This window comes from Suillus clintonianus, assembly GCF_016758775.1.
Source record: "Suillus clintonianus strain FC179 chromosome Unknown DEU56scaffold_51, whole genome shotgun sequence".
In the NCBI taxonomy this organism is placed as follows: domain Eukaryota; kingdom Fungi; phylum Basidiomycota; class Agaricomycetes; order Boletales; family Suillaceae; genus Suillus; species Suillus clintonianus.
In genome coordinates, this window is record NW_024539275.1 from 158,523 (window position 1) to 186,152 (window position 27,630).

At 49.1% G+C, this 27,630-nt stretch overlaps 6 protein-coding genes across 6 annotated transcripts; 3 read left to right on the forward strand and 3 right to left on the reverse strand.

The window, feature by feature from the left end:
* Positions 1 to 34: 34 nt before the first annotated feature.
* DEU56DRAFT_914186 (uncharacterized protein) lies at positions 35 to 3,023 on the forward strand (the record flags this gene model as incomplete). The annotated part of the gene is made up of 13 exons (XM_041357600.1): positions 35 to 107; positions 159 to 229; positions 287 to 355; positions 418 to 459; positions 517 to 687; positions 737 to 750; positions 808 to 977; positions 1,030 to 1,162; positions 1,219 to 1,325; positions 2,499 to 2,687; positions 2,740 to 2,840; positions 2,895 to 2,954; positions 3,000 to 3,023. The coding sequence occupies 13 exons, from the start codon at positions 35 to 37 to the stop codon at positions 3,021 to 3,023; spliced, it is 1,224 nt and encodes a 407-aa protein (XP_041206929.1).
* A 1,088-nt stretch (positions 3,024 to 4,111) lies between these two features.
* Positions 4,112 to 6,727, forward strand: DEU56DRAFT_739506 (P-loop containing nucleoside triphosphate hydrolase protein; the record flags this gene model as incomplete). Its single annotated transcript, XM_041348737.1, has 12 exons — positions 4,112 to 4,380; positions 4,435 to 4,459; positions 4,510 to 4,960; positions 5,016 to 5,147; positions 5,200 to 5,330; positions 5,379 to 5,623; positions 5,679 to 5,760; positions 5,807 to 5,986; positions 6,038 to 6,261; positions 6,314 to 6,417; positions 6,473 to 6,569; positions 6,622 to 6,727. The coding sequence occupies 12 exons, from the start codon at positions 4,112 to 4,114 to the stop codon at positions 6,725 to 6,727; spliced, it is 2,046 nt and encodes a 681-aa protein (XP_041206930.1).
* A 5,352-nt stretch (positions 6,728 to 12,079) lies between these two features.
* On the forward strand, positions 12,080 to 14,764 carry DEU56DRAFT_914189 (P-loop containing nucleoside triphosphate hydrolase protein; the record flags this gene model as incomplete). Its single annotated transcript, XM_041357601.1, has 12 exons — positions 12,080 to 12,345; positions 12,399 to 12,423; positions 12,475 to 12,925; positions 12,973 to 13,095; positions 13,148 to 13,278; positions 13,327 to 13,595; positions 13,649 to 13,730; positions 13,778 to 13,957; positions 14,014 to 14,291; positions 14,344 to 14,447; positions 14,512 to 14,608; positions 14,659 to 14,764. The coding sequence occupies 12 exons, from the start codon at positions 12,080 to 12,082 to the stop codon at positions 14,762 to 14,764; spliced, it is 2,112 nt and encodes a 703-aa protein (XP_041206931.1).
* A 254-nt stretch (positions 14,765 to 15,018) lies between these two features.
* Positions 15,019 to 17,355, reverse strand: DEU56DRAFT_812518 (uncharacterized protein). Its single transcript, XM_041353608.1, has 5 exons — positions 16,821 to 17,355; positions 16,697 to 16,758; positions 16,552 to 16,638; positions 15,305 to 16,501; positions 15,019 to 15,251 (listed from the first exon to the last, which is right to left on the reverse strand). The coding sequence occupies exons 1-5, from the start codon at positions 17,173 to 17,175 to the stop codon at positions 15,075 to 15,077; spliced, it is 1,878 nt and encodes a 625-aa protein (XP_041206932.1). The 5' UTR covers positions 17,176 to 17,355; the 3' UTR covers positions 15,019 to 15,074.
* Positions 17,356 to 19,179: 1,824 nt separating this feature from the next.
* On the reverse strand, positions 19,180 to 20,975 carry DEU56DRAFT_812530 (Golgin subfamily A member 7/ERF4 family-domain-containing protein). The gene is made up of 5 exons (XM_041353609.1): positions 20,121 to 20,975; positions 19,869 to 20,061; positions 19,664 to 19,813; positions 19,416 to 19,609; positions 19,180 to 19,349 (listed from the first exon to the last, which is right to left on the reverse strand). Exons 1-4 carry the CDS (start codon positions 20,786 to 20,788, stop codon positions 19,430 to 19,432), a joined length of 1,191 nt encoding a protein of 396 aa, XP_041206933.1. The 5' UTR covers positions 20,789 to 20,975; the 3' UTR covers positions 19,180 to 19,349; positions 19,416 to 19,429.
* Positions 20,976 to 22,649: 1,674 nt separating this feature from the next.
* DEU56DRAFT_812536 (TPR-like protein) lies at positions 22,650 to 26,919 on the reverse strand. The gene is made up of 8 exons (XM_041353610.1): positions 26,483 to 26,919; positions 26,292 to 26,428; positions 26,095 to 26,161; positions 25,959 to 26,041; positions 25,809 to 25,911; positions 25,580 to 25,758; positions 25,371 to 25,527; positions 22,650 to 25,312 (listed from the first exon to the last, which is right to left on the reverse strand). The coding sequence occupies exons 1-8, from the start codon at positions 26,781 to 26,783 to the stop codon at positions 22,881 to 22,883; spliced, it is 3,459 nt and encodes a 1,152-aa protein (XP_041206934.1). The 5' UTR covers positions 26,784 to 26,919; the 3' UTR covers positions 22,650 to 22,880.
* Between the last annotated feature and the right edge of the window lie 711 nt (positions 26,920 to 27,630).

A 27,630-nucleotide genomic window follows, 5' to 3' on the forward strand; every position in this document is an offset into this window, starting at 1 on the left:
TTACGGGCTGATGACGCGATGACGATTGATGACAATGGGCTCGCAGGTTCAACGACACTCCCTCAGACATACCTCAATACCCTCCGAAACGTGTAAGGCCGCCATCAGTCTGATGCGCCCCTGGTAAGTTCAAATTTCCCCTGATATTCCACAACCAGCTCCAATATACGTGGGGGACGTTAATTCTCAGAGTGCTTCCACTCAGGCCTTTCCTTGGCAGGCGTCTCTCGTACGACGGAGCATTTTGACTTCTGCAGAACTTAACCCATGATTTCTTTTTTTCCAGGACACTTCGACCAGACCTGGCACAGGGTTTGCCTTTCACGCCACCGTCAGAATCCCGCTCAGAAAGCCAGTGATTCCAATTCCTTCAGTCCGTCTTTTCAGTCAAACTATTGTGCACGTCTCGAAAATTAGTCTGATTCACGCCACCCTGAAACCGTCGACTTCAACTCTCCGGTAAGTAGATATCATATATGCGCATTTTCCTGCTGAATCAAAGGAATTTTTCCATAGAATATCCTCGAACCACTTCCGCTCGGTGATGGACCTGAGAAATTGATCCTCGCAAGACAAGCACTTCTTGCCACGCTTCTTCTCCCTGCTCATATCCCAGATAACGCTCTAAACCCAATCCTCATTCCTCCACTGTACACCTTGCATGAATTCTTGGGTAATGCTTCTGGTGTCAGTGTTCTATATATTATGTGGGAAATTCTATTCACATCTGATACAGAGTCTCAAAAGCTCGTAAGACTGCGTGCAGCTCATGCACGAATTTCAAGGGTGACGAATGTCTTTTCCTAGCCTGTCAAACTATCGTGTCCTCAGCCAACTGACGACATACTGGTGTCCAGAGCGCGAAGAACACGGATACTTGCTCACCCCCGTTTTCAAGTGTAGCACCAATCCCCGAGCAACAACAGCACATCGGTGGACTGCGGTGGATGTGATCGGCACCATGAACAGGCCTACTGGTTTGTTGTCTTCCATTTGATCTCGTTATGTTGATCTCTCTCTCTCGTTTAGAGTGCTTCTACAACAAAAATGGAAAGTGGTACTACGCTGGTGTATACAAGGCTTTTCGCATGGACGACTTAACCACGCAAGAGTGGGAAGCTCTATCAACTGAGGTGAAGCAATACCATTTTGCGCTATTTCTGTCAGGAATCTCTCGCCCCAGGACCTCTACACGATCTAGACAAAACATGTTCATAGATATCCCACGCACAATCTATGTACGAACTTCACAACGGACCTCGGCAGTCGTACGCGCAGCTTGATGGGATGGAACCTTTCCAAGGGAGCAGGCGCGATTGATTGTGGTGAGTGTTAAGGATCTGATATTATCGTGGTTTCATGGTGCTTACTGTGATTGTGATGTAGGTGCCATCTAGACAGGCAGCAGGTGATTACAATTGTGTATGCACGTCTCAGGATAATGGTAGCCCGAGGAGATAACTTGCCTATCAGGGGCCCCAACACAAGGAGTCGACAACCGAAGGGTTCGCTCCAGACGATGCTGGTGCTAGCGCTGGTTTTGTATGCACTATTATGTATCATTAACATTAGCCGATGAATCATGACTTACCATTTCTGTTTCATCACTGCCCAGTGTCCGTATCATAGACCATGCATGTGTCCGCGACCGCTGTACCAGGATATAAGAAACGGGACGTACAGGTTCAGATGTGTGGAAGAGCAGGGAAGAGCACATGGTATGCAATACTTAATGCGGTGATTGAAAACATGATCACGTGATATAACAAACAACACGTCAACAAAGGACTTGGCGATATTTCTGCACTTCTCCATCCACCATCTTGCCTTTCCGCAATTGCTGTGAATATCAGCTTATGCACAGATTTTTCTGGCCTTTTCGCTCCTTCTCGACATGGGTTGATGTGAAGGCTCACGTGCCGACGGCCTTTCTGTGCCTTCCTGGTATGTTTCACCTTGTTCCTTTGCTGTGCCTTACAGTGTGCACACCCCCTTCATGCTTATATGCGCCCCTTTTTTTGCTGTTATACGTGTTCTTACTCATTTAGGCCTCAAGGACCCCTCTAAAGCACTTTCCATGCCCTCCGTGGCACTCTTATTGCGCATATATGCACATACTTTGGACTTCTCCTGCCGGCCCTTATACCCTGTTGTGACATAGCCAGGTACGTTTTATGACAGCCATGATACTATACTTGTCCTCCTCATTCATCTGAGGTGTCTTTCCTTCTCTCACGCTGAAGGCTGCTTCCGTGCACGCTGACGGAAACGATGACGACAAACCATTTGACGTGAGTGACACCAACCTCTCTGTTGTTGACTTTTTCTGACACGCAAACGATTCCAGGGGTGTATTTCAAGCGAGCCATGACGAGGCATGACACTCGTTATTCGTAAGTACCAGACGTCCACTACAGTCTATTGGAGCCATGGTTATGGCCCCGGGATATCCTGATTTCTATTCATACGCTCAACAACATGTCCTACCCTACCTACAGACCCTAACGAGAGTGGCAAGCGCAACACAAACTCAACCACCTGTCCTACCCTACCTGCCGCACCTACAGACCCTAATGAGAGTAGCAAGCATGCGGAGCTTGAAACTGAAGGTGCATTTGTTTCGCCGTACGTGTGGGGAGTGCATCACTTAGAACTTCCACAGGCAAATGATTGGGGCGCTCTGTCACGTACGTGCCCTTGAAAGCAGCAATAGTTCAATTGACGGACAACGCTTCGCAGAATTGATGGCCTCGCATCGAGCACAACTTCTTCTCGCCCGATTTTCCAACGCTCTGGCATTCGGACTGCAAGAGGTTGATCCCGACCCAGAACCTTTGAAGGTGTGAATTTTTCTGTCTGTCGTTTGAATTGCGTTTAACGTGGCATTTATTAAGCACCTGGATGACGATGTCCGGATTGACATGCCTGATACTTCATCAGAAATTTCATTGGCGGTGGGATTGCAATCTGGTGAGATAGATCATCTTCACCGTGGGTAGAAGGCCGTCGAGCTTGCTGTTTAGGTGATTGGGCACGCTGAAGACGACCGTCTATGTGCCGCTACTACTAAATCCACTAGCGCACCGAAGAAAGGGAAGGGAAAAAAATGATGTGTTAACGATCTTCCATTTCGTCTCATCGTTGACACTGATTTCTCACTCAGAACGATGTCTGTCTGTCTCACTTGCAAGCCGCTGGCCACTTGTCGCACGTTTCGCTCTTGTCGTCGTCCCTATTCTCATTTGCAATTCACATTCAAGCTGCTCTCCGATCATCGCATGTTTCCTTGTTGTCGCTGTCAATCTCCTTCAGAAGCTTTGGCGCGTGTCTGCCTCTTAGAGAAGCCCTGGTGCACGTTCTGCTCTTAGATGTACTTTTACTGTCTGCGCATACCATGTAATACAATACCGAAATGAAATGAAATGTTCTTATCAGAATCCAACACCAGATCAGAACATATAAGTAGCATTGCCATATCAATGCTTATAAGCTCGAAATCTATGCTAAGGTACGAGTTACTTACCCAACCTCCGCCATCTTACCTTCAATTGAGTTTCTCAACCAGATCTTATATGTCGGTTCCCCCGCCTTCCGCGCGCTGATACACCTGGTGCACCTTTTGTGACCTTGCGCATCCTGGTCAGTCATTATCAGCCCTTATCCGAGTTGGGGAATTTCGGTGATGATAATGGAGAGGCACAGCCTCTCGCACAGGAAAGATATCTGTGTGTGTGACAGCTAAACTGATGATGTTCTAGGGTTTGTGGCTAATAAGCCAGTTTTTTGATGCTGCCACGACGTCGCACTGAGACTTGCTCACGTTTTTTGCGACAATGAAATGGGACCATGAAGTGGTGCATGACGCAAATGTTTTGATTTTATACGAAATTTGCTCATTTGCTGTGTAGCGCTAGCTAGTCACATCCCATCATACACCGCCCGCTCCCATCACATGCAGCTTTCCCTGGGCCTCAAATCTTTCTGACTTTGCACTGGTTTGCAATGTAGTATTCGGATTTTGCCTAACGCCCTCCTCTCAAACCATTATATATACCTCTCCAGCTCACATCCGTTCTCCTACCAGAGTCAGACTTATCAGGAAAAGATCCGAATGGCGACAGGTCCAACAAAGTTAGACCCACAGGGTGCTCGTCAGCACACTCGCATCGGTATATGGGACATCGACGAGGAAAGGGAAAAAGATGTACCACCTACGCCGAGTTTGTCAAGATTGGAGAGATTTTCCCGGATACGCGATAACGCGCCCTACGTTGTGCGCATGTTTAAGGAAATACTCAGCATCAGACAAGTCCGGGTGTTTCTTCCCGCATTCTTGGTAGCGGAAGTCCTAGACTCCCTCATCCCAGCCATTTCCCTATGGTATGTCACAACGCTCTGAGTGATTCCCTGTACATTCATAACGTCTTCGTGCAGGTACTATGGACAACTACTCCAACTTGTAATGCGATCTTTTCTTCCACATTCACCGCGCACTTATCTCGAACATAGGTGGACACCGCGATGGAGTCACGTACTGTTGACATAACGGTAGTCGTTCACGTAGCGATAGTACACGTTGCATGCGCAGTCGCAACGCACCTTCTCCAACATGCCCAGGACCGCATCGCGATCCCTATCAAGATATCCATCAGACAATTTTACGCTAAGCACATTTTCCACTCGATGGCCCGCCTCGACCTACCCACCTTTACGGACCTTGTCATCCAGGGACAGCTCAGTTTTACTTTGTACCATGGGGGCAGGGGCGGTAGCATTGCATGGCAAACTGTTCATAGTTTTACGAGCCTCGCAATGTCGATTATCAGTATGCTCTCTCAGCTTTTGGTTTTGTTTATAGTCTTGCGGAAGCAGCAGGATGGCCCACTTCTTGTGGTCCTTGGCTTCTCGAAATCTATGCTTCGCTGGTATAAGATGCAATCACTGAAAAACAGCTTCTATGGTCTAGGTAGGTCAACAATCAATGCTCTGTGGAATTGTCTGAGCCAGATATGTAGAGCACAACCAGGCTGCTGCGACCACGACCAATAAAGATTATATTCGCATGCAAGGCCTGAAAATCCTCAGTGATTCAGGTTCACACCGGAAGGAGCTTGTCGCAGGCAATCTCAGTGAATTTATTACTTCACGTATGTCGACATATCTTCCAGGACAACCTCATTTTGACGTGTCACGAGTCAGAATTTTGCGAATCCGCTCAGCGCCTCGGCGACGATGCAAGCGAGTTTGCAGAAGTGCACGAAGCCCATTATCTTAAGAAACGCCTGAGCATCACATCGATCCTCCGCGTAATAATGCACGAGTTACCTCAGGTAGTCAAGATTGACAAGGCAGTTGATGAAGCTGACCAAATGAACCAGATCGTCTTCATGCTGAACGCCGTGCAAAATCCCATGACGGTCCCCCTCTCCTTTGCGTCATTAGTGCTAATCGAACGTGTATCTGATTCATTCGTTTCGGCAAGAGCGTTCGCTATTGGTGCACAGTTTGCCCGTGTACGCGATCTATATGAGTTCAAGAATATGCAGAACAAAGTGGTGGATGGCACGGAACCATTCCCCGAGAACCAGCAGTCTCTCAGTAGAGGCATTTCTGTTGAGTTCAAGTGCCCTCCCTATTCGTTGCTCCATGAAGGCATTCCTGAGGATATATTGTTTCAGGGATGTATCGTTCCAATACCCTGGCAAAGAGAGGTATGCTCTCCATAATGTTTCATTCAGGATCGAGGCTAGCCAGCTTTGCGTAAGTGCCTCCACTTTTGCAATGCTCTTTATAACTGTGAGCGTAGGTAATTGTCGGGGGCAACGGCTCTGGAAAGAGTACAATTTTGAAACTCATCTCCCGCATCTACGACCCAACAGAGGGCACCATTTTTATCGACAATCGCGACATCAAAACCCTCAGACTCGCTGACCTCCGCGCTGCCATGTCCATCCTCTTTCAGGACTACACAACCTTTCCCCTCTCGGTGAGTCTAATCTTTGCACACTTCACAAGCAACGTACCTAAGCATACTCAGATTCGCGAGAACATTGGATTTGGCAACCCCGCCCTCGCACATGACGATGACAAGATCCGCGAAGCCGCCAAGATGGGCGGCGCACGAGACTTTATCGACGAGCTCCCAAACGGATTCAGCACCTATATCGGAGACGTCCTGATGCCCTCCGTGCGTAATACTATAGGTGTCTGTGCTTCCATGGTTTCGGGCCTCAGTGGTGGGCAACACCAGCGGCTTGCGGTGTACATGACAATGCCTTGATCGCTCGGGTGCCGGTGCTGACTGTTTGACTAGTTCCCGCACATTCATGCGTTCTTTGGTCACCGAGAAAAACTTTTCCGCTGGCATGCTGTTATTCGATGAACCGAGCGCCTCTTTGGACCCCACAGCCGAAGATGGTATGCATTTCTTCTTCTAAGCCAAGTTTGAGATTCTTGTACCTGCTGAAATTAGATCTCTTCGAGAATCTACGAAAGTTGAGGGGCAGCAAGACCATGATATTCTCCACTCACCGGTTCGGGAACCTCACCCGACATGCGGATCTCATTTTGTGGGTTTTGGTCTTTCTTGAATGCCAATACTCGTGCTGACATGGTTCGCAGGTACATGGACCAATCCGTCCAGGAGCAGGGTACGCACGACGAACTGATGAGGAAAGGCGGAGAGTATGCTCGTATCTGGAATCTACAAGCGAAACCTTTCCTTTAATGAGCAGGGACCAGAAATGCGAATATTTCGTGAGTTCGAGTCTTTCTGAACGCACTGACGTGGTACATCGACGCATTCGTCCAGGAAGAACAAACTATTGACGAGGCTCGTATTTACAAGCAAATGCTTTCATTTAACGATCCGAGATCACACATTAATATGTACAACAACCGGACTATTTATTATGTACCACCCCTCTCGCATACATCGCGGCCATGCAATAGTCAGGAAATACCACATAGAAAAAATATAGCAAAACGCGAGAAAGCAGGATAAATGATGATCTAGCGATGACCATACAAATGGAAATCCGACTTTCTCATATGAGAAGTTTGACGGGAAATAGTCTCATGGCTGTGCGTCTAATGATACAGTTTAGCGCTGCGAAGCAGGATAAAGCCTAAAATGCCGAGTACAGCTGTGGCTCAAGATAGTGCTTATCGTCCGTGTTCAACATCATCGAGCTTGCTACAATGGCAGAAGCACCGGCAGAGCAGCCCATCATTCCAAACACCGAACCTGCTCAAACGTTTGAAGATCATGAAAATACCGATATCGTACTTGCCCTGGCAGTCTTTCCTGACAGACGACATATGGTGACGGGCTCGGCGGACAGGATGCTTCGTCTGTGGGACTTGAAGGATCGCACTGTGTTGAAGAAGATGGAGGGGCACCGCGGCCGGGTGCGGGCAGTGGCAGTGGCAGCATCACAAGACAGACAATTGATAGCCAGCGCTGACAACAAAGAGGTCATTGCCTGGGACAGAGACACTGGCGAATCTATCACCCCTGCCATCAAAGCCCACTCCAAATACATCCGCTCGCTGGACTTCTCACCAGACGGCACGACGTTGGCGACTGGTTCAATGGACTATACGACGAAGTTGTGGAACACGGAGACGTGGCAGCAACAAGGAGATACAATTCATTGTCATGCGGAAGTCTACAGCGTTCGGTATTCGCCATCGGGTGAACTACTTGCCATTGCGACAAACTCTGATATTCAAATTCGGAATCCAAGGACAGGAGATTGCGTGGTAAACTTCAAGGATCACATGCACAAGCTCTTTGTAGGGATCAGCTTGCCACTCGCCTGGATGCCCGATGGCACACGGCTACTCTCAGGCGGGTGTATATTGGATCCAACCATACGGGAATGGGATATATTCACCGGGCAGCAGGTCGGTGATCCATGGAAAGGCCATAATCACGACATCAACGCCATTGCCGTGAGCTGTGATGGTACTCTTGTCGCCTCCGCGTCTACAGACCATCATGTTCGCCTCTGGCAGCTCTGGGATCGAAAAACCATCGCTATATTCCGGCACTCTAGCTTGGTACGGTGCGTCACATTCTCCATGGATGGCAAGCGCATCATTAGTGGAAGTGATGACAAGAAGATCTCGGAGTGGATAGTACCAGAGTACGCTATATGTGATGTCAAGGCATGTGTCTATTCTCGACTCGCATGACTTGATGTGACCTTCTTCATGCAGCTACTCACTATAAACACAATGGCACGCAATGCATGCATAACTGGGGACTTGTCTAAAGCTGAAGAGCTGCTAACACGAGAGATCGACGGTGTCGCCAACAACTATAGCTCCTATGCCAATCGCTCATTTGTTATGGCACGAAAGCATAACTGGGACCTTGCGCTTCATGATGCCTCCAAGGTTAGATAGACTGACCTATGATGGCCTCTTACCAAAAGCTGATTTTGTTCGCGACAAGTCCATCGACATTCAACCCTCGTTTACAGGCTATATCTCCAAGGGCATTGCCCTTTGCGGGAGAAAGCAGGTCCGGGACGCGATCAAAGCATTTGACCTCGCGTCCATGTTTACGAACGGAGATCTAAAGGCCAATCATTTCCTTCTCTTGATTAAGGTAGGTTAAATTATTCTTGCATACTCTCATGCTCCATTTTTGTTTATTGTTTTCAGGCTGTCGCACTTTTCAATGCAGATCAACACGAGGAGGCAATTATGCGCGTCCAAGAGCTAGCTAAAGCCTGTCCGAGTGCCGATACTCGTGCGTGCTGGGTAGTGAAAGTAAGTGTCATGTACTTAATCAAGCCCAGTCTATGCGATTGACACTTATTTTTAAAACTTCGCACCCTAGGCATATCTACATATTCAGCTCGGAAACCATGCCTCGGATGTTGCGCGTCACGGCGAAGCTGCTGACCACTTCACTGCCGCTGTCAACATCAGCGGTTCCTTCTCTAAATTAGCCATTCATTCCAAATATGAGGACTTTGTCGTGGTGCGTTGATGAGACAACTGGAAATGCTTTTCAAGACCAACCAATATGCTTTGCTGCAGCTCTTCGGGTGGGACCTTAAGTCCTTGTGGCAAATTGCAAACAAGAAACGGTGCCTTGCACTCCTTCAGGCAAGTAGACTTGGAGAAGCCCTCGAAGCACACCGATACATGATGGATAAGAGTGACGAAAGTACAAAGGCCAACTGCCTTGATTGGTCTACTGGCAAGTTTTCTGTAATGTCGATCAGTCTACAATCCTCACCCGCATTGCATGCAGCTTTCAAGCAGCAATGCAGTGCGCTCTATGCTGCTGACGGAGACGCCGCGCTCAGTGCGAGTGATTACGACAAAGCTATTATTCTATACTCGGCGGCGATCGACTTGGCGGCCGCATGCGACACCATCTATGAAAAACGCAGCAAGGCAAAGTTGGAAAAGAAGTTATGGGAGGATGCGCTTCTTGATGCGCAAAAAGTGCGAGAAGTATTTGTTGTGTCGAGGTCAACGCTCATTTTGTGATACATAGGTCATCGAACTCAACCCTTCGTGTTATATTGGATACGAGTTGAAGCATGCAGCGCTACATGGTGCGCAACGCTATGATGCATCCATCGAAGCCTTCCAAATCATGCTTCTTCAGTTGGAAAATGCTCCCGAGACACAAATACGACGTAAGCCCGAATAAATATGTTTGTCGACATGCTTAACCTTCTTTGTACAGAGATGCGTCAGCAGTATCTTAGTCCATCTGAAGCAGAACGTGATATCCGAGAGGTCATTCGCGCACAACTCGCTGACACCCCACTCCGTCTACTTGACACCATCACTGGGCTCCTGTGTGATCGAGAGGCGCAGATAAGCGTCTTCAAAACGAGCACAGAATATAAAGAGCTTGTATCATTCGCAATAAAGAATGCGCACCTCCGAATGGAGCGCATCAACGAAGTGGTGGCGACATACTTCCATTGTGTCATGCTCTCACACAGGTGGGAAGAGAAGGAGCCGCTGCTGCATGACATCCAGGACAAGGTCGTGTACGAATTGGAGGCAGTTGGCGGCATCTTGAAGTTGCAATTGTTCTGCAGAATTGCTCGTGAGGCGCGGTATCGCTGGGCATGGATGGATACGTGCTGCATCGACAAGAATAACAATACTGAGGTCCAAGAATCGCTTAACTCCATGTTTGTCTGGTATCGCCACTCAGCGCTTACGATTGTCTACCTGTCGGATGTTCCGCCTTCATCCAAGTCTAGTGCATTGGCAAACAGTGCTTGGAACCGGCGAGGATGGACAGTTCAAGAATTCCTGGCTCCCAAAGTTATTCTCTTTTATCAGAGCAATTGGACTTTATATCTCGATGATCATTCCCCCAACCACAAGGAGTCCATTGCGATCATGCAGGAGTTGGAGGATGCGACGGGGATAGATACAGAGACCCTCGTTTCCTTCCGTCCAGGAATGACAGGCGCCCGAGAGAAACTGCAATGGGCGTCAACGCGTGAGACCACTTTGCCAGAAGATGTTGCATACTCATTATTTGGCATCTTCGGCATCCACCTACCCGTAATCTATGGCGAGAAGAAGCAAAACGCACTCGGGCGGCTTTTGGAGGTGATTGTCGCTCAGTCGGGCGAAATTAGTGCCCTGGACTGGATCGGAAAATCATCAGATTTCAATAGTTGTCTGCCAGCCAACCTCACATCGTACGAAGCTGCGGCATGCAAGCTGCCATCTCTCTCTGAAGATGAAATTCAGACATCGATCTCGTCACTGCGAGACACCGTGGCTGCGGATTCGGCTTCGAAACTTTATACACTGCTTAGCAATCTGAGCGCTCCTCGTTTCGCGTATCGTCGGCTACACCTGCCTTGCATGGTATTCCGTGTCACAGAAGTCAGACGGAGCCACGCTCAAAACGAACAGTCATATTTCACATACGAAATCAAGGCCGATGGGCTGCATGACCTCTCGATCAAAACGGGGGTGAAACTTATTCACTTTTCGCCGGCACGACCCATCCAGAAGACAGTCCTGCTTGTCCGTCCGTGGAACCATCATCTCCTAGAGCTGCCCGCAGATGACACGCAGAGCGTCGAAGATGTATTCGTTTCCCAGTCCTCTTCACAGGACGAAAAGGGGTCTGTCGATCTGGACTCTCACTCACGAGCATTGCGATTGATTGTTCGCCTTGGGCAGCAATTCAATGCGTTGTTGCTAATGCAGCAGCGCGGCGGAGAATATAAGAGAATCGCATCGGATCATGATATTATTGCACAAGTCAAAGACGTGGCTTCTGTTCATAGCATGATGGACGTTAGGCCACTGGAGATATTGTAGTTGGCTTTGCGGCAGTGGTCACCGGGCCACTCAATTCAATTATTCCCACACACAAAGTGAAATACCCCAGACCTATGATATACTACTAGTACGTGGTTGAACCACCCATCCTCACGCGTATATCACGGCTACGCGATTGTATAGGACATGGCTCGTGCACCATGAGAATAGTAATGTCTCCTTTGAAGATATGGTGCATACCCTTAGCCCTAGATATGACTCTGGCCGCCGCCGTGACTTTGGTGACACGGGTGCACCACCTTCAAGATCTATTCTTCGTAAGTCCGTGCATTTTCATACTAGTAACCTTATGTTGTCAAATATGAATATCATCACAACTCACTCACACCTGCTTTGAATCGAGGATGCAGTACTTATCGCCTCAACATGATGTCCTGGTCTCTGGTGGTAGGTTCCGCATCTACGCTAAACTAATCGATTCGAAGGTGCTCCCTCGGAGGAAGGCACAAGGTATCGACACAGTAGTGAAAATGCGAAACTGTCACGATTACGCAGCCTAAATTAGGCATCGGTGCGCCGCCGCTAGGGATAAAGACATCAAAAAAGTTGATTCATGCCGAATCATGTGTCGTGTAAGTGTCGCATTCCCATCCCATTCGATGTCCATTGCTTTATCTTTGCTGTGAGTATTTCGGTATTTGCCTGACGCCTGCCTCTTAGCCAACTACAAATAGTAGAACATATCTCCGACTTCTTCGTTCTTTTACACATTGGGAAAAAGAGACGAATGGCAACGCGCACAGGAAAAGTTGACCCCCAGGATGCTCGCCGTGTCAAGCACACCCACATCGGTATATGGGATCTCTACGAGGAGTGCCAAACAGATAAACAAGGCTCATCAATATTGGAGACGTATACCTGGATACGCGAGAGCTCGCCCTACGCAGTGCGCATGTTAAGGGATATATTCAGTATCAGACGAGTCCAGATCCTTCTTCCCATATTCTTGATAGTGGAAGTCTTGGGCTCTCTTATGCCCGCCATTTCCCTATGGTATGTTGCAAATATGTGGGCGACTCGTTGTACGTTCATAAGCCTTTGCACAGGTATATTGGACAACTACTTCGTCTTGTAAGGCCCTCCTCGCTTCAATCTGCATTGCCCCACTTATCTCGCACCTAGATAGAGCCAGCAATGGAGACGCGTACTGTGGACACAACGGTGTTCGTTCATGTTGCAGTAGGACATCTTGCATGCGCAGTCGCGACGCGCCTTTTTAAATATCTCCGACGCTGCACAATTTTCCCCATGGACATTTCCATCACACAATTTTACGCTGGACGCACATTCCACTCCATTGTCAGCCTTGACGTGCCCACCTATACACAATTTGTTCACAGCGGGAAGCTCGGGATCCCGGATTCCGATTTAGACTCTACTAGCAGCGTAGAATGTGAAATTATCCAAGTGTCGACGAACATCACAATGACCGTTGTTCGTCTGCTCTCTCAGTTTTTGGTTCTGGTCACAGTCCTGCGGGAGCAACAGGATGGTCTACTTCTTGCGATTCTCAGCTTCTCGCAACCTATATTTCACTGGGATGGCACACGAAAAGCCGTGGCCAGATCCTTAGGTAAGCCAATAGTTGACGTTCCAAGCATTTATCTGAGCTGCATGTAGTTTGGGTTGCAACCACCACGAATAAAGATTTTATTCGCATGAATGCCTTAAAGCTGTTTGTTCATGATCCTCGTTGCCGCAAAGAGGTTGTTACAGGAAACCTCAGTGAACACATCACTGCACGTATGTCCACGCACCTTACCGGACGGCCTTATTTTGACTGTCTCGAGACCAGAATTTCGCGAATCCGTCCAGCGCGTTGGCGGCGATGCAGTTGATTTTATAGAGCTTGATCGAATTCTTTCTATCAAGGATAGTCTGAGCGCGGTACACATCCTTCGAGAAACAATGCACATGCTGCCCCAGGTACTCGGATTTGACCTAAGAGCCGACGAAGCTGATCAAGTTAACTAGATCATCTTCACTCTGCGCGTCGTGCAAAAACCAATGACCCTCCCCCTCTATTTGGTTTCACTCGTACTAATGTATCAAGTTTCTAACTCGTTCAGTTCCCCGCCCTTCTCCGAGTCACCTTTTAGCCAGTTTGTCTCTCTCGCGAAGAAATTCACCTATGTACGCACTGTGTACGAGATAGAAAATGTGCGGAATCAGGTGGTGGATGGCACAGAATCGTTCCCCGAGGACAAGCAGTCTCTTAGGAGTGGCATTTCTATCGAGTTCAGGTGTTGTGATTACTGGTGACTTCATGTAAGCATCTCTGAAGCGTGTATGTCAGGAATGTGACGTTCCAGTACCCTGGTAACGAGAAGTATGCTTTCCATAATGTTTCGTTCAAGATCGGAGCTGGCCAACTTTGCGTAAGTCCCACTTCAATTGCAGTGCTCTTCTCTAATCGTGATCATAGGTCATCGTCGGCATTAACGGCTCTGGGAAAAGTACGGTCTTGAAACTCATCTCCCGCGTGTACGACCCAACAGAGGGCACCATCCTCATAGACGACCGAGACATCAAAACGCTCAAACTGGCCGACCTCCGGTCCGCCATGTCTATCCTCTTCCAAGACTATGCCCACTTCCCCGTCCCCGTAAGTGTCGTCCTCGGATAAGTCTCCCGTATGCGACGCACCTAATGCGCACTCAGATTCGCGAGAACATCGGGCTTGGCAACCCCGCGCTCGCAAATGATGACGACAAGATCCGCGAAGCCGCCCGTCTTGGTGGCGCAGAAGAATTTATCGACGACCTCCCCGACGGATTCAACACCTCCCTCGAAGGCCCCAGTCTCAATCACTATAGTCGCTTTGAAGGCTCTTCGTCGTTCGGGCCCCCCATCGACTTCTCCTTTTTGCGTAGCGTTGCGGGTATCCGTTCCACCTATGGTCCGGCCCTCAGTGGTGGCCAGATGCAGCGGCTTGCAGTGTACGTGACCATCCCTTGACCTCTCGGGTGCCGGTGCTGACTGTTGGACTAGCTCACGCACATTCATGCGCTCGTTGCCCTCCGAGACAGAGCCTTCCGCTGGCATGCTATTATTTGACGAGCCGAGCGCCTCTTTGGACCCTAAGGCCGAACACAGTGCGTTGCCTTGTTTCCTTGAAGTACATACCCAATTGGGATGACTAAACACATCTCGAAATAGCTCTCTTCGAGCGTCTACGAAAGTTGAGGGGCAGCAAGACCATAATATTCTCCACTCACCGGTTCGGGAACCTCACCCGACATGCGGATCTCATTTTGTGAGTTTGGGTCTTCCTTGAATTAATGCTCGTGCTGAGACGGTTTGCAGGTACATGGACGAATCCGTCCATGAACAAGGCACACACGACGAACTGATGAGGAAAGGGGGAGAGTATGCTCATGTCTGGAATCTACAAGCGGAACCTTTCCTTTAATGAGCAGGGACAAGAAATGCGAACATTTCGTGAGTTTGAGTCTTTCTGAACGCACTGACGTGGTACATCGACGCATTCGTCCAGGAAGAACAAACTATTGACGAGGCTCGTATTTACAAGCAAATGCTTTCATTTAACGATCCGAGATCACACATTGTACAATAACCGGACTATTATGTACCACCCCTCACGTATACATCGCGGCTATGCAATAGTCAGGAAATACCACATAGAAAAAATATAGCAAAACGCGAGAAAGCAGGATAAATGATGATCTAGCGATGATAATACAAATGGGAATCCGTCATCGCTAGTTCGATGAACTAGTAGATGTTTGCTGCTGCTGTTGTTGCTGATTCTGAGCCAGTGACTTTGCTTTGAAGGTCTCCAAGATATGATGCACACCCTCTGGCTCTAAAACGACCTTCGTCCCATCACACCGCGCCTTCTTCGTAAACTCCGTACATAGGTGGTTGATATCCGCGTCCTATGATCACTCAAATCAACAAAAGCCACCATACCAAACAATTAGACGCCCACCTTAAACTGAGGATGGGACGTAATCGTCCGCCACGCTTTCAGAACTTCGATATTTTCCGAACTCTCCTTCGTCTTCGGGAATTGCGAGCCCTCGCAGGATATCATATTCCCTCCTTGAGAAGCATCACTCATCTTGCGCACCGCGGGCTGTGTGAACGGCGAACTCGTAAACGGCGAGTCACCTGATGCAACTATATACTTCTCGATATCATCTCTCGTCGGACAGCGCGCCATAGCCCCTCCGGGATTGACATTAGATGCCGGTTCGGAGGCCGAGGGTGGACTTTCGGCGTCCTGTCGGGACATCGTCCAGCTGAATGGACTTTGGCCGTTTGATGTGCTAGCTGACGACGGTGATGATAAGGGATGTGCGGAAAGGGGAGAAGCCATGGAATTTTTTGAAGATATACTACTTGGTGGTGATTGCGCATTCCCGTTTGCGTGCGTCACGGGACTTATTGTGGGTGGAGGCGGGCTCTTCAATAGTGCGCCAAAGTCAACGCTTTGGCCATTCATGAATGTTTCGCCGAAAAGCTCGTCTAGGCTGTGGTTTTGCATGTAGTCGGAATGACCTGCAGACTGTGAGAATTCCGCTGTGGATTGGCCGTTTCTTGTGCTATTCCAGGAATTCGAAGGTGAGGGGAAATTGAACGGGAATTGATTCAAACCGTTACTGGTATTATTGTTGACGTTTTCGTTGCTGGGAGGGCCATTGTTGAACGAATTGGAATCGGAGTCAGCAAACGACATGAAGAATGTATTGGTGGCGAGAGTCTTGTACTGGTTGGGAGCTGGCAGGGCATATTGACCGTATGGCGAAGTCGAAGGATCAATTTGCATAGGACCTGAAGGGATCTCATCCATTGCGCTGAGCAATGAGGGATCAAACGTTGTCAATGAACTCCAATCAATATCGCTAAATGGCTTAGGAGAGGAGCGTAATGCGGGGGGAGCGGGGGGCGGTACAGCTGGAGGGGAGCTAAAGAAGCTAAACGGCGCTTGAACGGTCTGAGGTGATGCTGATGAGGAAGCCTGAGGAATTGGATGATCGATCGCCTTCGGCATTGAAAATGTGAATTGGGCTTGCTTAAGAGCAAGGTTCTCCTCCTGAAGGCGTGCGAGAAGATCTCGCAAATTAGAATTTTCATTTTGCGCATCCTTATTCTTTGCCTCGAGAGCTGCCACCTTATCTTCCAACTGAAAACCGGCCCGTAAGCGACGGCAACGGGTTGAAGCGGCAGACTCACATCTTTGACATGCTTTTCCTTTCGTTCTCGGAAAGCGCGTTGAGCAGCACGATTTTGTTCCTTTCGCTTGAGTAGCCGTGTATCATCCTTGAGAAGATGTGAATTAATTTAATTGCAGTGTATGGAAGCCGACGGGGCCACCAACCTGAGACCCTCCCGACTTTCGTCTGGACATTGGCCCTTTTTTTGAATTGCTCGGGTCATCAGCTGCTCATGTAAATAAAGGCTTAAATATCATGAATAAACACTAGGGACAATAGGTTACGGACCAGTGTGTTGATTCTTTGTACTTGGACCCTCCTCCATGTCGTCATCACTTGCTTTGCGCTTCAGCGCAGACTCCTCATTGTCATTTCCACGGGAGAAAGTAGACTGGTGCCTGGAGCGTGAATGATTGGCACTGTTGATGCTTGGTGGGCTTGGGCTGCTATCATCAGAGGGTGGTGTAAGACCTGGTAGTGGAGGTTTCTGGTTTACGTCGTCAATGTCAGTGGAATTGATGTCGGGAACTGTGTTTGGGTATTGTTTTTGGAGAAGAGCAAGAAAGTCGTCATCGCCAAGTTGAGAGAATTGAGATGGAGTTTGCGATAGATCCCAGAAGTTGTTCATAGTGGGGAACTCCATGAGATTAGGAGTCTCTTGCACGGGGAATAAGTCAGGTGTTCGTGAGTTCACTGCAGGCAACGATGACAAGAAGTAAAGAGAACGTTGATAAGGAAGATGAGCTGTAGCAGTCAAGTCAGGAGAACGAGATAGGTATGTGTCGGCGCTCCTGGAAGAGCAGTCTGCGATGACAAATCATCATGACCCCCATACATATTAGTTTTATTTTAATTTATCTTAAATAATAACGTTATGTTTATTGCCGACGGCCAAAGGTATTCGTCAGTGGTTTGTGACGCAATTGGGGGTGTCCCTTGCTGACTTCAGTTCCGCGTTGATCGTTACAAATTCTGAGTTTGATCACGACGGTCATCATGCACATAGCCAACAGAAAATCCATGCTCTCCACGTGCGGTCCCGGTAGCCATGGTCTACTACCATCTCTGACTCGAACTCAGCGTTCGCTTCGGATAACATCAATGTCCGACACTCCGAGGCTACTACTCAATACACCGACCTCAGCAGGATGGGAGGCATAGCTGGATCACAGCGATTTTTCTCTTTGGTGATTTTGCAATAAGATGTAAGAAGTTCCTTCCGCCTCGCCACTCAAACTCAAACTCACGACCTAGTGCACCCCCACGGGCCACCGTTATAAGTTCAAGGGTCTCTGTCAAATTACTGTTTTCGTACTCGCTTGGTGCTTTCATGTAACTATCCCTCTGCAATGCCTCTGATCTCCACTTTCAACCAAGACTATTGCGTCCGTCGCAATCCCATATATCGTCTGGGTCTTTGAACCCATGCGTCTCCGGCGTTATTCAAGCTTCTAGTTTCTTCCTCTCGCCGTAACCAAATCATGAAAGGATTTAAACAACTTTGGGGCTGATCCCAGGGCCCAAATTCAATATTCACAGCTGCACGGCTTTCTTTGCGCTTCTTTTCGACTAATCATTGCAGTTTCCCTAGCCTAAGCCTGATGGTATATCCACCAACGATAACTCTTTATTTAGGTAAGGAGTTGGTGGTGCTTCTCTTGCTGCATTCAAAGTTTCCCCGAGGAGAAATATCGCAGCTCAGGCTAGGCCTCTCAGTTCCTTGGCTCAGAGCTTCCCTTTATAGGCAATGATCACAACGGATCGCGGCCCCCAGAATGGTACTCTACAAATTCACGTATACGGTACACTGAGCTACTCTTCCCAAGCTCTTCCCCAGCACAATCCCACATGCATACTCATCTCTTGTCTGATATGATCGCGCTTCTTACCATTTAAAATTAGAACCCTTTGTCTCGCTATTGTTGCCACTATTGCACTCGTCCGAACACACCGAATGTTGACTTGCAATTTCGGGCAAAGTGAAACATGTGAGTACTTCTTCCGCAGCCAATGCCGTTTTGATACCGCATTCCGTAGTCCTTGTCGTTTTGACTCGAAATGGTTTGATCGCTCCTCTCACGGTTGTTCAACAGCCTTGAAGTACGTGATCTCTGTCACTGATCGCTGAACAAAGGTCATCGAGTTTCTGGACAACACAATACCCATTTCACATCGGAACTTGCAGGTCTGCTGAGTTTCAGAGTGTCGATTGCCCGCCAACGCAGCTTGGCCGTGGTCACCGCATCAAGCTCAGAAGGGACGCGCATCCTTGTGGATTGCGTGCTCCATATGTACCTCATTTCAAACGCCTAAACTGCTGTTTCTGATCGGACCCCAATACCTGTCCTTGAAATAACCGAAGATCCGAGCCTTTCTAGCCCCTCCCCCCTAACTGTTGATCAGCTCTTCAATGAATCAACAAGCATATCAACCGATCACGATCGTACTGGAGCCTCGGTAACTTGAGCTATGTACTGCGTGAACAATGACTATTCAACCCCTCGGAAGTAATTGGCGTCAAAGAATGACCGAGGCACTCACTCGGGCCACGTCCCTGCGCCGACCGACCACTTGTCAAGTGACGCACATAGCATGATTCAAGTTTATCAGATCAAGTTTTCGAACATTCTTGTGCCTGACTCGGATTGACACAATTGGTTTCGGTAGCAGTTCAACTTGTGGTTAGCACAAGTTAGCAAACCAATACTCCCCATTTTGGCCTATTAAATTATCCATGTACCGATGACATAGGCAAGATGATGTACAATAAGTGTGTCGTTGAAATGTGTCTGGTATCAATATCGCTCGAAAAGGTCACTGAATCACAAGGATGGTTAGCTTTCGCGGATATGAGAATGCACCGACGGCGCATAAACGACGCACATAGTATTCAATCTCTAACTGTTGGTATCAGGCGACGGATCGTCATGAAGTAATAATGAGCGCAGGGACGCCTCGGTACTAAAAACACGTACGAAAAGAAAAGCCACGTTCCGAGGCCACAAAATGTTTAGGCCAACGGGGTTATAAATTTGGGTATTTATTCCCTCGATCCTTTGCTGTAGCCGTCGCATCTCCTGTGTAAACTTTGTTCAGCATGTGCGCCACAAGGTTGGGGCATAAATACAAACCTTATCATAGTGTGACGTGAGTAGAAATGTCGAGAGGTGCAGGGTGGCAACTGCGAGGAAGTTGTATATAAAGGAATGCCGGACGCTATGTGCGGATATGAGAATCTCGTTGATGTCGTTGATGGTCTCCATGAATTGGGTCGGTGTTATCTGGTAAGTTGAGGTTAAAAAACCAAAGTAAGGAATGGATAGGAGTGTGCAGTACTCGGCCGTCAAATTCGATGGGATATATTGAAGAGAACTGAGTCAATTCCCCTGCGGCATAATCCCGTTCAATGCGTACAATTTCTCGAGGGTGGTGAACCCCAATTTGCCCAACTGGTGGTGTTCCGTAAGCCGAGTCTGATGGAGGTGGGCCATAGTAGTACGATGAGTGGGGAATCAACGGTCGCCGGCGCCTGTGGACAGTCAAAGTCAACATAGAAGAAATCACTCCACGAAAAAAATCAAAACGTACCCAGGTTGTTGTGACGCGAACATTGGAGACCTTAGAGGTGAGTAATATTCAGGTTCGACGCGGTCATTGTTGTCAAGTGGCGGATCGATGATATCCCAGGGCTGAGGCGAAGGCTCCCTAAATTCAAGATTTAGATGCGCTGGTTTACGATTTGCTCGCCTCCGAGGCTTCTTATCTGTCTCTGAACCGATATGGAGGCTATCATGGTCGTGTAAGGACAAGCCGTCAACCTTGGTTGGTGACTCCGCGCGTGCAAGGGGATGCCAATCATGGTCAACAATGTCCACCTCCTCCAGACCCTGGCTTTCTTCGTTTTCCAGCGGTGGTGTTAGGATGCGCGCGCTCGTGCTGTCGTTGGTAGGTACGCGAGTGAGTGGTGGGCTGAGTGGCAGCTGCTCGGTTGGGGCGTCCCTGTGCTCCTCTTCAAAACTATCCAGTTTTCTCAGTTCCAACTGCTCTGCCCCTGAATTATCATCGTTGGTGGAGTCCATGCGTGTCCACGATGTTGCTTGAGAGGAGGGTGGCTGCGCAGGAGCAACGAGGCTGGACGTAGCAGAAGAAGAAGACGACCGCGTGTTGTGAGTCGTTGGTTCTGTAGGTGAAAAAGTCGGTTGGGAGAGTGTATGGGATATCGGTTCATCGTTCATGGGAATTTCAAGAGATGTCATGACTTGTCAATGCCGCATTGAATATGCAAGGTTGAGGAGCGCTGAAGGCTGACTGCTTGATGTTATTTGAGAGAAGACTGAGCAGTAACAGGCGCTTGAGCAGAGAATGCCCCAGGTATATAGGATGAGATTTTGATTCTAGTGCTTGAACGAATTTCACTGTTTCAGTGGCGAGGACGGACGTATGAAGTGAAACGGAAATAGATTTGGTTGCATTTTGTCATCTCAACATCTCTACAAAAATTTCGCATATGAATTTCATTGACAGATATGCTGCTGCTTGTCAGGTCATGGTCCCCACCCTAACCATTCATAAAGCATTTCTGTTCTCCTAGATATCCGTTATCTATAGAAACGTTATCTAACTACGTTCTGTACGAACAGGGGTGGCCCTCCGCAGACTTCGCAGGCACACCTCTCGACGTCATCAGAAACTGATCACTCTTTGAAAAGCCCTCTATCTGCAAGAATCAGGGTCCGAGTTAGGTGGCTGTCGGAGCTTAATATCACATGTAGAGGGCTCTGCAAAACATTTAAACTATCAGCCACGCCCAACCCGATCTTACTCCACGGCTGCAATCATTGTGTTTGTTCGCCGCACGATGAAACCTCATCATGAGCGTTGGACATCACTGAGCTTTGTCAGTGCCGTGTCTGTCGTTGCAGTTGCACAAGATTGGCGAACATACCTTTATTGATTGCAGATCTCATTATTTGCATGACAGGACATCATGAATAAATGCTGCAGTTTCAGACTTGTTACTGAGGCATAACCCAGGAAATTAAAGAGACGTCCATATGTAGATAGACAAGGTGCTGTCGCAAAATTGATTAGAAAGACATACGCCTCCACAAGTCCCTCGATTCAAATGAAGCGATAAGGCAAGAGTGCAGTCCTCTCAAATACCACCACACTGCAATCCAGCGGAGGGTGTGGTATTCCAGAAAGCTTTGAATATATCGTGGCTCCCCATGGATTCGGTGCTCGTGAGAGATGGATGGCCATCGACAAGGGGTGGGGTGGCTGAGAGATTCACCCCTCGTCGACTACAGAAAATTGAGGAGCGCCTTCGCGACTTTCTAAAGGAATGCTAAAAGAAAATGTAGATGCGATCATCAAAGTATGCGTTAATTAACGGGATGATAGTTGCAATGCCTCCTCAGAAGGATTCAGGAATCCCAAACACCAGTGAGCACACCTCTTCCTTCTAACGCTGATGTACGCTTCTGAGCGACTCGCAGAGACTGACAGATGACAGGCAGATCAAGTTCACCAAGAGCCCGTGCAAGGAAAATGATGATATGATCTAGTTCGGTGGCGGATGTGTATTTATGATCAACAACAAAATAAAGGAGGACAGAATACACTCACGCAGTCTGAATCGAAGCTTCCCGAGGGAATAACGCATATGTCTCAAATGAGAACTGTCGGGGTCTTTTCGGAAGGGCAGGATTCTCGATGATCTATTAGCTCTGTCAAAAAAGGTCCAATCGTGCAGCGTGTGCTGTGCGAGAAAAGAACGACCTTGCGAGACACCGTTCAAGAAGAAGATTCTACAAAGGCTTTTATACCCCCGGCGTGTCACCTGCGTGTATGTGGTTGTGAACGATGCCTGGGTCCTATCGAACCGCGTTCGCCAGCCTAGAGGTTGTTCCATGGAGTCCATCTCGCAATTTGTGTCACGATCATTGTCAGAGGGTAAATGAAGTTGTTCCATCTCGCAATTTGCGTTGGAACGCAAACTACGGAATGGAACGACTTATACGCGAGTAGTACCAGCATGGACTTCCACAGTTACAAGCCCTGTAGCGCAGGAAATCGTGATGGTTCTCTCCACAATGACCGCTGCGTGCGTTTACAGCATCAAAAAAGTTCCCACGACATCGTGCAATGCACAAAATATGGGGTATTTGCAACTCTACAGACTGTCTGACAAGTGTGTTCAAAGTATCTTTTACATGCGAGTGTGTGGATAATTATCTGTATTATGCGATACTGCATAGCTGCTTCGTCAATGCCATCATAACAAGGGTCAAGCTTCAAGCCTAAATAGCAAGGCGCATACAAAAACATAGGGATAGTTGACCGGCATTAAGGAGGGGAAGGCGCAGTTCTTTCTTGCGAGCGAGCGGGAGATGTGGTTGGCTTCATTGGTGGGGAGCCTGCTGCTGGGTTCATGACCTCGGAAAGTTTTCCTCGCGATGGAGGAGTCTGGGAACGGTGGGAGTCGAGAATCATCCGGTCATCGGATGGGGAAGGGACGCTTGATGCAGGGGACAGTGTGGCAATGGGAGGAAGTGCGATAGGGGCAGATGGACCAGTGTGCGATGCATGGCCAATGGGGCGGGGATGAGGTGGAAGCACCACAGCTAGCTGGGGTGGGCTAGTAGCGTAGTGAGACTCAGTATGACGCGACTCGGGGGAATGCGAGGGTTGGGTACGGAAGGGTATAGGTGATGGTCGCGACGAAGGTATGGGAGTGCGTCGTCCACCTGATGGAGATGACACGCTGCGCTTGCCACCACCATCCACACGAGATCGCTTCGTGTCCATCTCATCCGCGACCGGGCTAAGAGGACGCTTAAGGGAGCCTGAAACTTCAGGAGGTGAAGGACGGCTGCGCGAGGAAGAAGAGACAGATCCACGGTCGGTGGGGTGTTGCGAAAATTGAAGAAGCGTGTCTATGCCTTCATCATAGTCATCATCTACAACACGTGAAGGTGGACGAGGCGTTGCGCTTGTAGGCGAAGGCTGCAACGACCTACTTCCAGAGGAAGATGTCTCAGGACCCTCTTTTGCAGAGAAAGAGCCGATTTTGAATGTAGCAGGCATGTTCGAAGGAACTCCATTAGAATCTGACCGACCAGACTCATCCTTGGGGCGCCGCTGCCTTCGCTTCTTCTCCTTCTTCGGTGCCTCGCCAATGACCCCAGTACCAGCGATGCTCTGCGTGTCCGAATCCTTGCTATCCTTCGTTTGCTTTCGTTTGCGGTCGCGCGCATCAGGGGCAGGAGTAGGTCGTGGGCTCTCAGAGGGGCGCGAGTTGCCCCCCATGTGGTGGGGAAGCGGATGGGGAATGCCTTCTGGAGAACCAGCGAAACCCATCGATTGCCTGCGTTGCTCATGCAGCTGACGTTCCCGCTCCCGTTCATAATCCCGAGCGTCTCTTTCCTGATCGCGTGCAGGGTCGTATCGCCAGTGCCCACCCTCAGGAGGACCTGGTGGTGGAGGTGAGCGAGGGTGAGGAGGGCCACCAGGGGGCTTGGAGTCCCAATATGCACGAGAAGGATGTGCGGATGGATGTGCAGAGCGAGGAGACGTTTCCATTGGGCTGTGTCCACGAGGGCCGGGAGAGCGTGAGGGGTAATAAGGTTGCTGCGAAGGATGTGAGGGGTACTCAGGGCGTCCTCGACGCTCCCGTTCACGCTCCCATTCTCGATGGTGTTCAGGGGGTGGCCCACGGCGGTCCCACGCCATGTCATGCTCTGGGCGAGGTGCCTCACGAGGGTAATTAGGCGGCGATCGTTGAGCCAGGTTGGGCTGGGCAGGTCCCACAGGTTGTCTGCTTGATGGAGGATAGTTTGGGTACCCAGGACCTGGGGATCGGACTCGTGAATTGTGTGGTGGCGGTGGCGAAGCGGACGTCGAAGGGACCCTGAGTGGACGGCCAGGGAAGTGGTCATTGTATTGACCAGGCCCGTGAACGGCAGAGTTACGAAGCTCCTCCGTTTGCACTTGCTGCTGTGGAACAGGGTGGTGAAGGAGGAGGGTTTGGTGGCCAGTTGGCCCGCGACTTGGGCCCTCGCGCGATGAACTAGGGTAGTCACGAGGATGAGGTGGACGATCAACATCCATGGGCGCGAGAGGTGTGTGTGAAGGCATGTGACGACTCTCGTCCAACACTACAGGCGGTGGGGGACCACCCCGGAACGGACCAGGTGATGACCTAGAGGCGGGAGCAGGTGCAGGAGGAGGCAAATGAAGGTTGTCACCACTAGGCGGGCCACTTGACTGAGGCCGGAAGATTGGGGGGCGGGTCGACGTTGATTGCAGCAGGAGAGGAGGACCGGTGAGTCCTGGAGGAGGAACGACGGCACTGGCATAAGCAGTTGGGTGCACATCCTGAGGGCCTGGTGCAGCAGGCAGCTGACCACCAGTGGCTTGCGCATTCTTAAGGAGCTGGAGACGCTGCGAAATGACGTGGTTGCCAGGGTCAAGTTCGCTTGCGCGAGCATAAGCATCGATGGCATCTGAGATTTGGTTGTTGCAACTCTCGTAAAGGCTGCCCAAGTCAAACCAGACCTCAGAGATATAAGGATTGATGCGGATGGCACGCGAGTATGCATCAAGAGCGTCACGAAATTGGTTGATTTGGAAGTAAAGGACACCAATTGAACACCAGAAGGTGGGGTTACGGCCGTCGCGGTAAACCGCCTGCTGGTAGGCTTCATATGCTTTATTGTACTTCTGGCCAGCCATGTAAGCACGGCCAAGAAGATACCAGCTTTGAGCGTCTGAAGGGTCTGTAACGGCATCGGTGATCAATACTGATGTAAAGATAGCTAAATTACAATAACCTACCAGCTTCCAGGCTCTTTGTCAGGTACTGAATGGCAAGTTCTTGGTTCTGGAAAGAAGAACCATCTTGGTGATACAGCCACCCTAATTGTTGAAGAACTTTTGCGTGGCCAGGGTTATCAGCAACAACACGTTCATATGCGTCCTTTGCGCGGACATGCTGTAAAAGACAATATTGAGTGCGCAGTCTACAGGATAGGCAGGGTACTTACGTCTTTCTGTTGTTCGTAGACATGTCCAATCTGGAACCAGATGTCCGCATGGGCGAGAGGGCTTGGAGGATTACGGAGGATACGATCGAAGCAGCTGAGTGAATCATCATATTTGCCCTGCTGCTTGTAGATTATGCCGAGACGGAAAAGAATCTCATTTGCCTTGTCAAAATCTAATTCTGCGAATGAATTTTAACTAAAAGGGTTCTGGAAGCAGAAGAAAGCCAACCTTTGTCCATCTTGAGGACCGAAGCGAAGGCCTCTTCGGCGTGGTCCAAGGATCCGTACCGGTCATATAGTATACCGATACCGTACCACAACTTTGGATCCTCCTTTGTGTTGACATGAGGACATGATAATAAAAGTGGAAGATATGTACCTTTGGGTTAGGGAGGAGGTACAAGGCCTGCTGATAAGCGGAGTAAGCCTTCTGCAGATCATCCTGCATGAGATAACAATGGCCTGGGATAGGGCATGAGGAAATACGGATATGATGATTTGTAAGATGAACTAACCGAGCGCGCTCCATACTTCGCCGTTGTCTTCTTGTAATTGAAGAACGCGTTGGAAATACTCTACGGCCTAAAATAGAAAGGAGGATGACATCAGCATGTGCCACGTGAAGATCTGAGATGGGCGCAATGGGATATCCTCGGAGGACATCGGCTTCGACGCGGGATTGGCACGAAATAGCATCAACGATTTTGCCTACCTTTGGATAATTTTCCTTAATCCGCGCGATTCCCGCAACTTGTGTAAGTCCTGACAGGGACATCGGGTTATGCCGTAGAGCGTTTTCATATGCTGTGATCGCATGTTCAAGGTCGCCCATCTGCTCCGCGACACGCCCTGGGAAGAGGATGGGATTAAACTCATTAGCCGGCATGAAAAATAAAAACTTACCGATCAAAAGCCACGTTTGTTCGTTGGCCACTGCCAATTTGTGAATGACGCTTGATGGAGGGGGAGCAACGCCGTTCGAGGCGGGGGCGTTGGGTACTACGACAGGCGATACGATCTGATTGGATGCTGTATGTGCATGGCTTGAACCATTTGAAAGAGCTGGTGTAGTAGGCAAGGCTGTTGCATTGCCATTTAGATGAGGTGCAGGTTGGTGAGGTGGATGTGTGAGGATAGCATGAGGATGTGGGTCGTGCATGCGGACGTCTCTGTCAGACTGACGTTGGATGTGTCTGTGAGACATGGGTAGGAGGCGATTGACGCCAAGTGGAATTGAGACAGAAGCGAAGAGGGGAAAGTTGACAAACCTTGGAGGATGATGTATTATATATGAAAACTGCGGGAGAGGGGAGATCAGGGCCTTGGCCGTCGGCTACTTTCACGTACTAGTAACAGTGATCTCGGCTCTTTTCGCATGTGGAGTTTTCATGCAAGTATGTCCAATCTTGGTCATAGCGTGAGTTAAAGAGCTTAACGGTCGAATCCAAATTTAGTAATACAATTAATCGCTGTCTTTGAAAAAGATGATTGAAATGCCAATCCGCGTAATGCCGTGCCACCGTTCGGTATCTTTACGGCAACCCCTTCCAGCAGTCTGACGTCCCAGATCTGGAACGATCTCGGAGGCGATACGTACCGTTATATTGGTTCCGACTTACCATGAATACTGTTGTCAGCCTAGCTTGCTAATTTATGGCAGTTGAGAGCTGTATCCAGGGTCTATTCATACTACTTCTGGAACACAATTTCTAATTTACCCTTCACAATAATCAGGTACCCTCCTGTCATCGTAATCTAGATCTTGATATCATTTTGGGAAAATGAAATATGGCAGGTTCACCTTTTTTCTTCTGGTCTCTTACTTGGCCGCCATCTCTCGCTTCGCTAGACCCGTCATGATCTCACACTCCACGTGCGATGTCACGGAGAGTAACATAGACTCTATGAGCCACCAACCTTTTTTCGGAAAAGATCTCCGTCGAACCTGCCGCGAACCCTGAGGCGCCGGCCACCTAATCTGTTGCTATTAGGTGACGCGATGAAGTTAACACCACGCGTTTACACAAAGAAGGTAATTACATATTTCCATC

Coding starts and splice junctions, on each gene's coding strand:
- DEU56DRAFT_812518 (XM_041353608.1), bottom strand. CDS start 17,175: ATGGAGTTCCCCACTATGAACAACTTCTGGGATCTATCGCAAACTCCA. Junction 16,502..16,551: donor AGGAAAAGCATGTCAAAGAT/GTGAGTCTGCCG, acceptor GCCGGTTTTCAG/TTGGAAGATAAGGTGGCAGC. Junction 15,252..15,304: donor CGTCCCATCCTCAGTTTAAG/GTGGGCGTCTAA, acceptor GAGTGATCATAG/GACGCGGATATCAACCACCT.
- DEU56DRAFT_812536 (XM_041353610.1), bottom strand. CDS start 26,783: ATGTCTCACAGACACATCCAACGTCAGTCTGACAGAGACGTCCGCATG. Junction 25,912..25,958: donor ACCTCCTCCCTAACCCAAAG/GTACATATCTTC, acceptor GTCAACACAAAG/GAGGATCCAAAGTTGTGGTA. Junction 25,313..25,370: donor GACAAAGAGCCTGGAAGCTG/GTAGGTTATTGT, acceptor ATGCCGTTACAG/ACCCTTCAGACGCTCAAAGC.
- DEU56DRAFT_812530 (XM_041353609.1), bottom strand. CDS start 20,788: ATGACATCTCTTGAAATTCCCATGAACGATGAACCGATATCCCATACA. Junction 20,062..20,120: donor TTCGCGTCACAACAACCTGG/GTACGTTTTGAT, acceptor GACTGTCCACAG/GCGCCGGCGACCGTTGATTC. Junction 19,610..19,663: donor TCACGTCACACTATGATAAG/GTTTGTATTTAT, acceptor AAGTTTACACAG/GAGATGCGACGGCTACAGCA.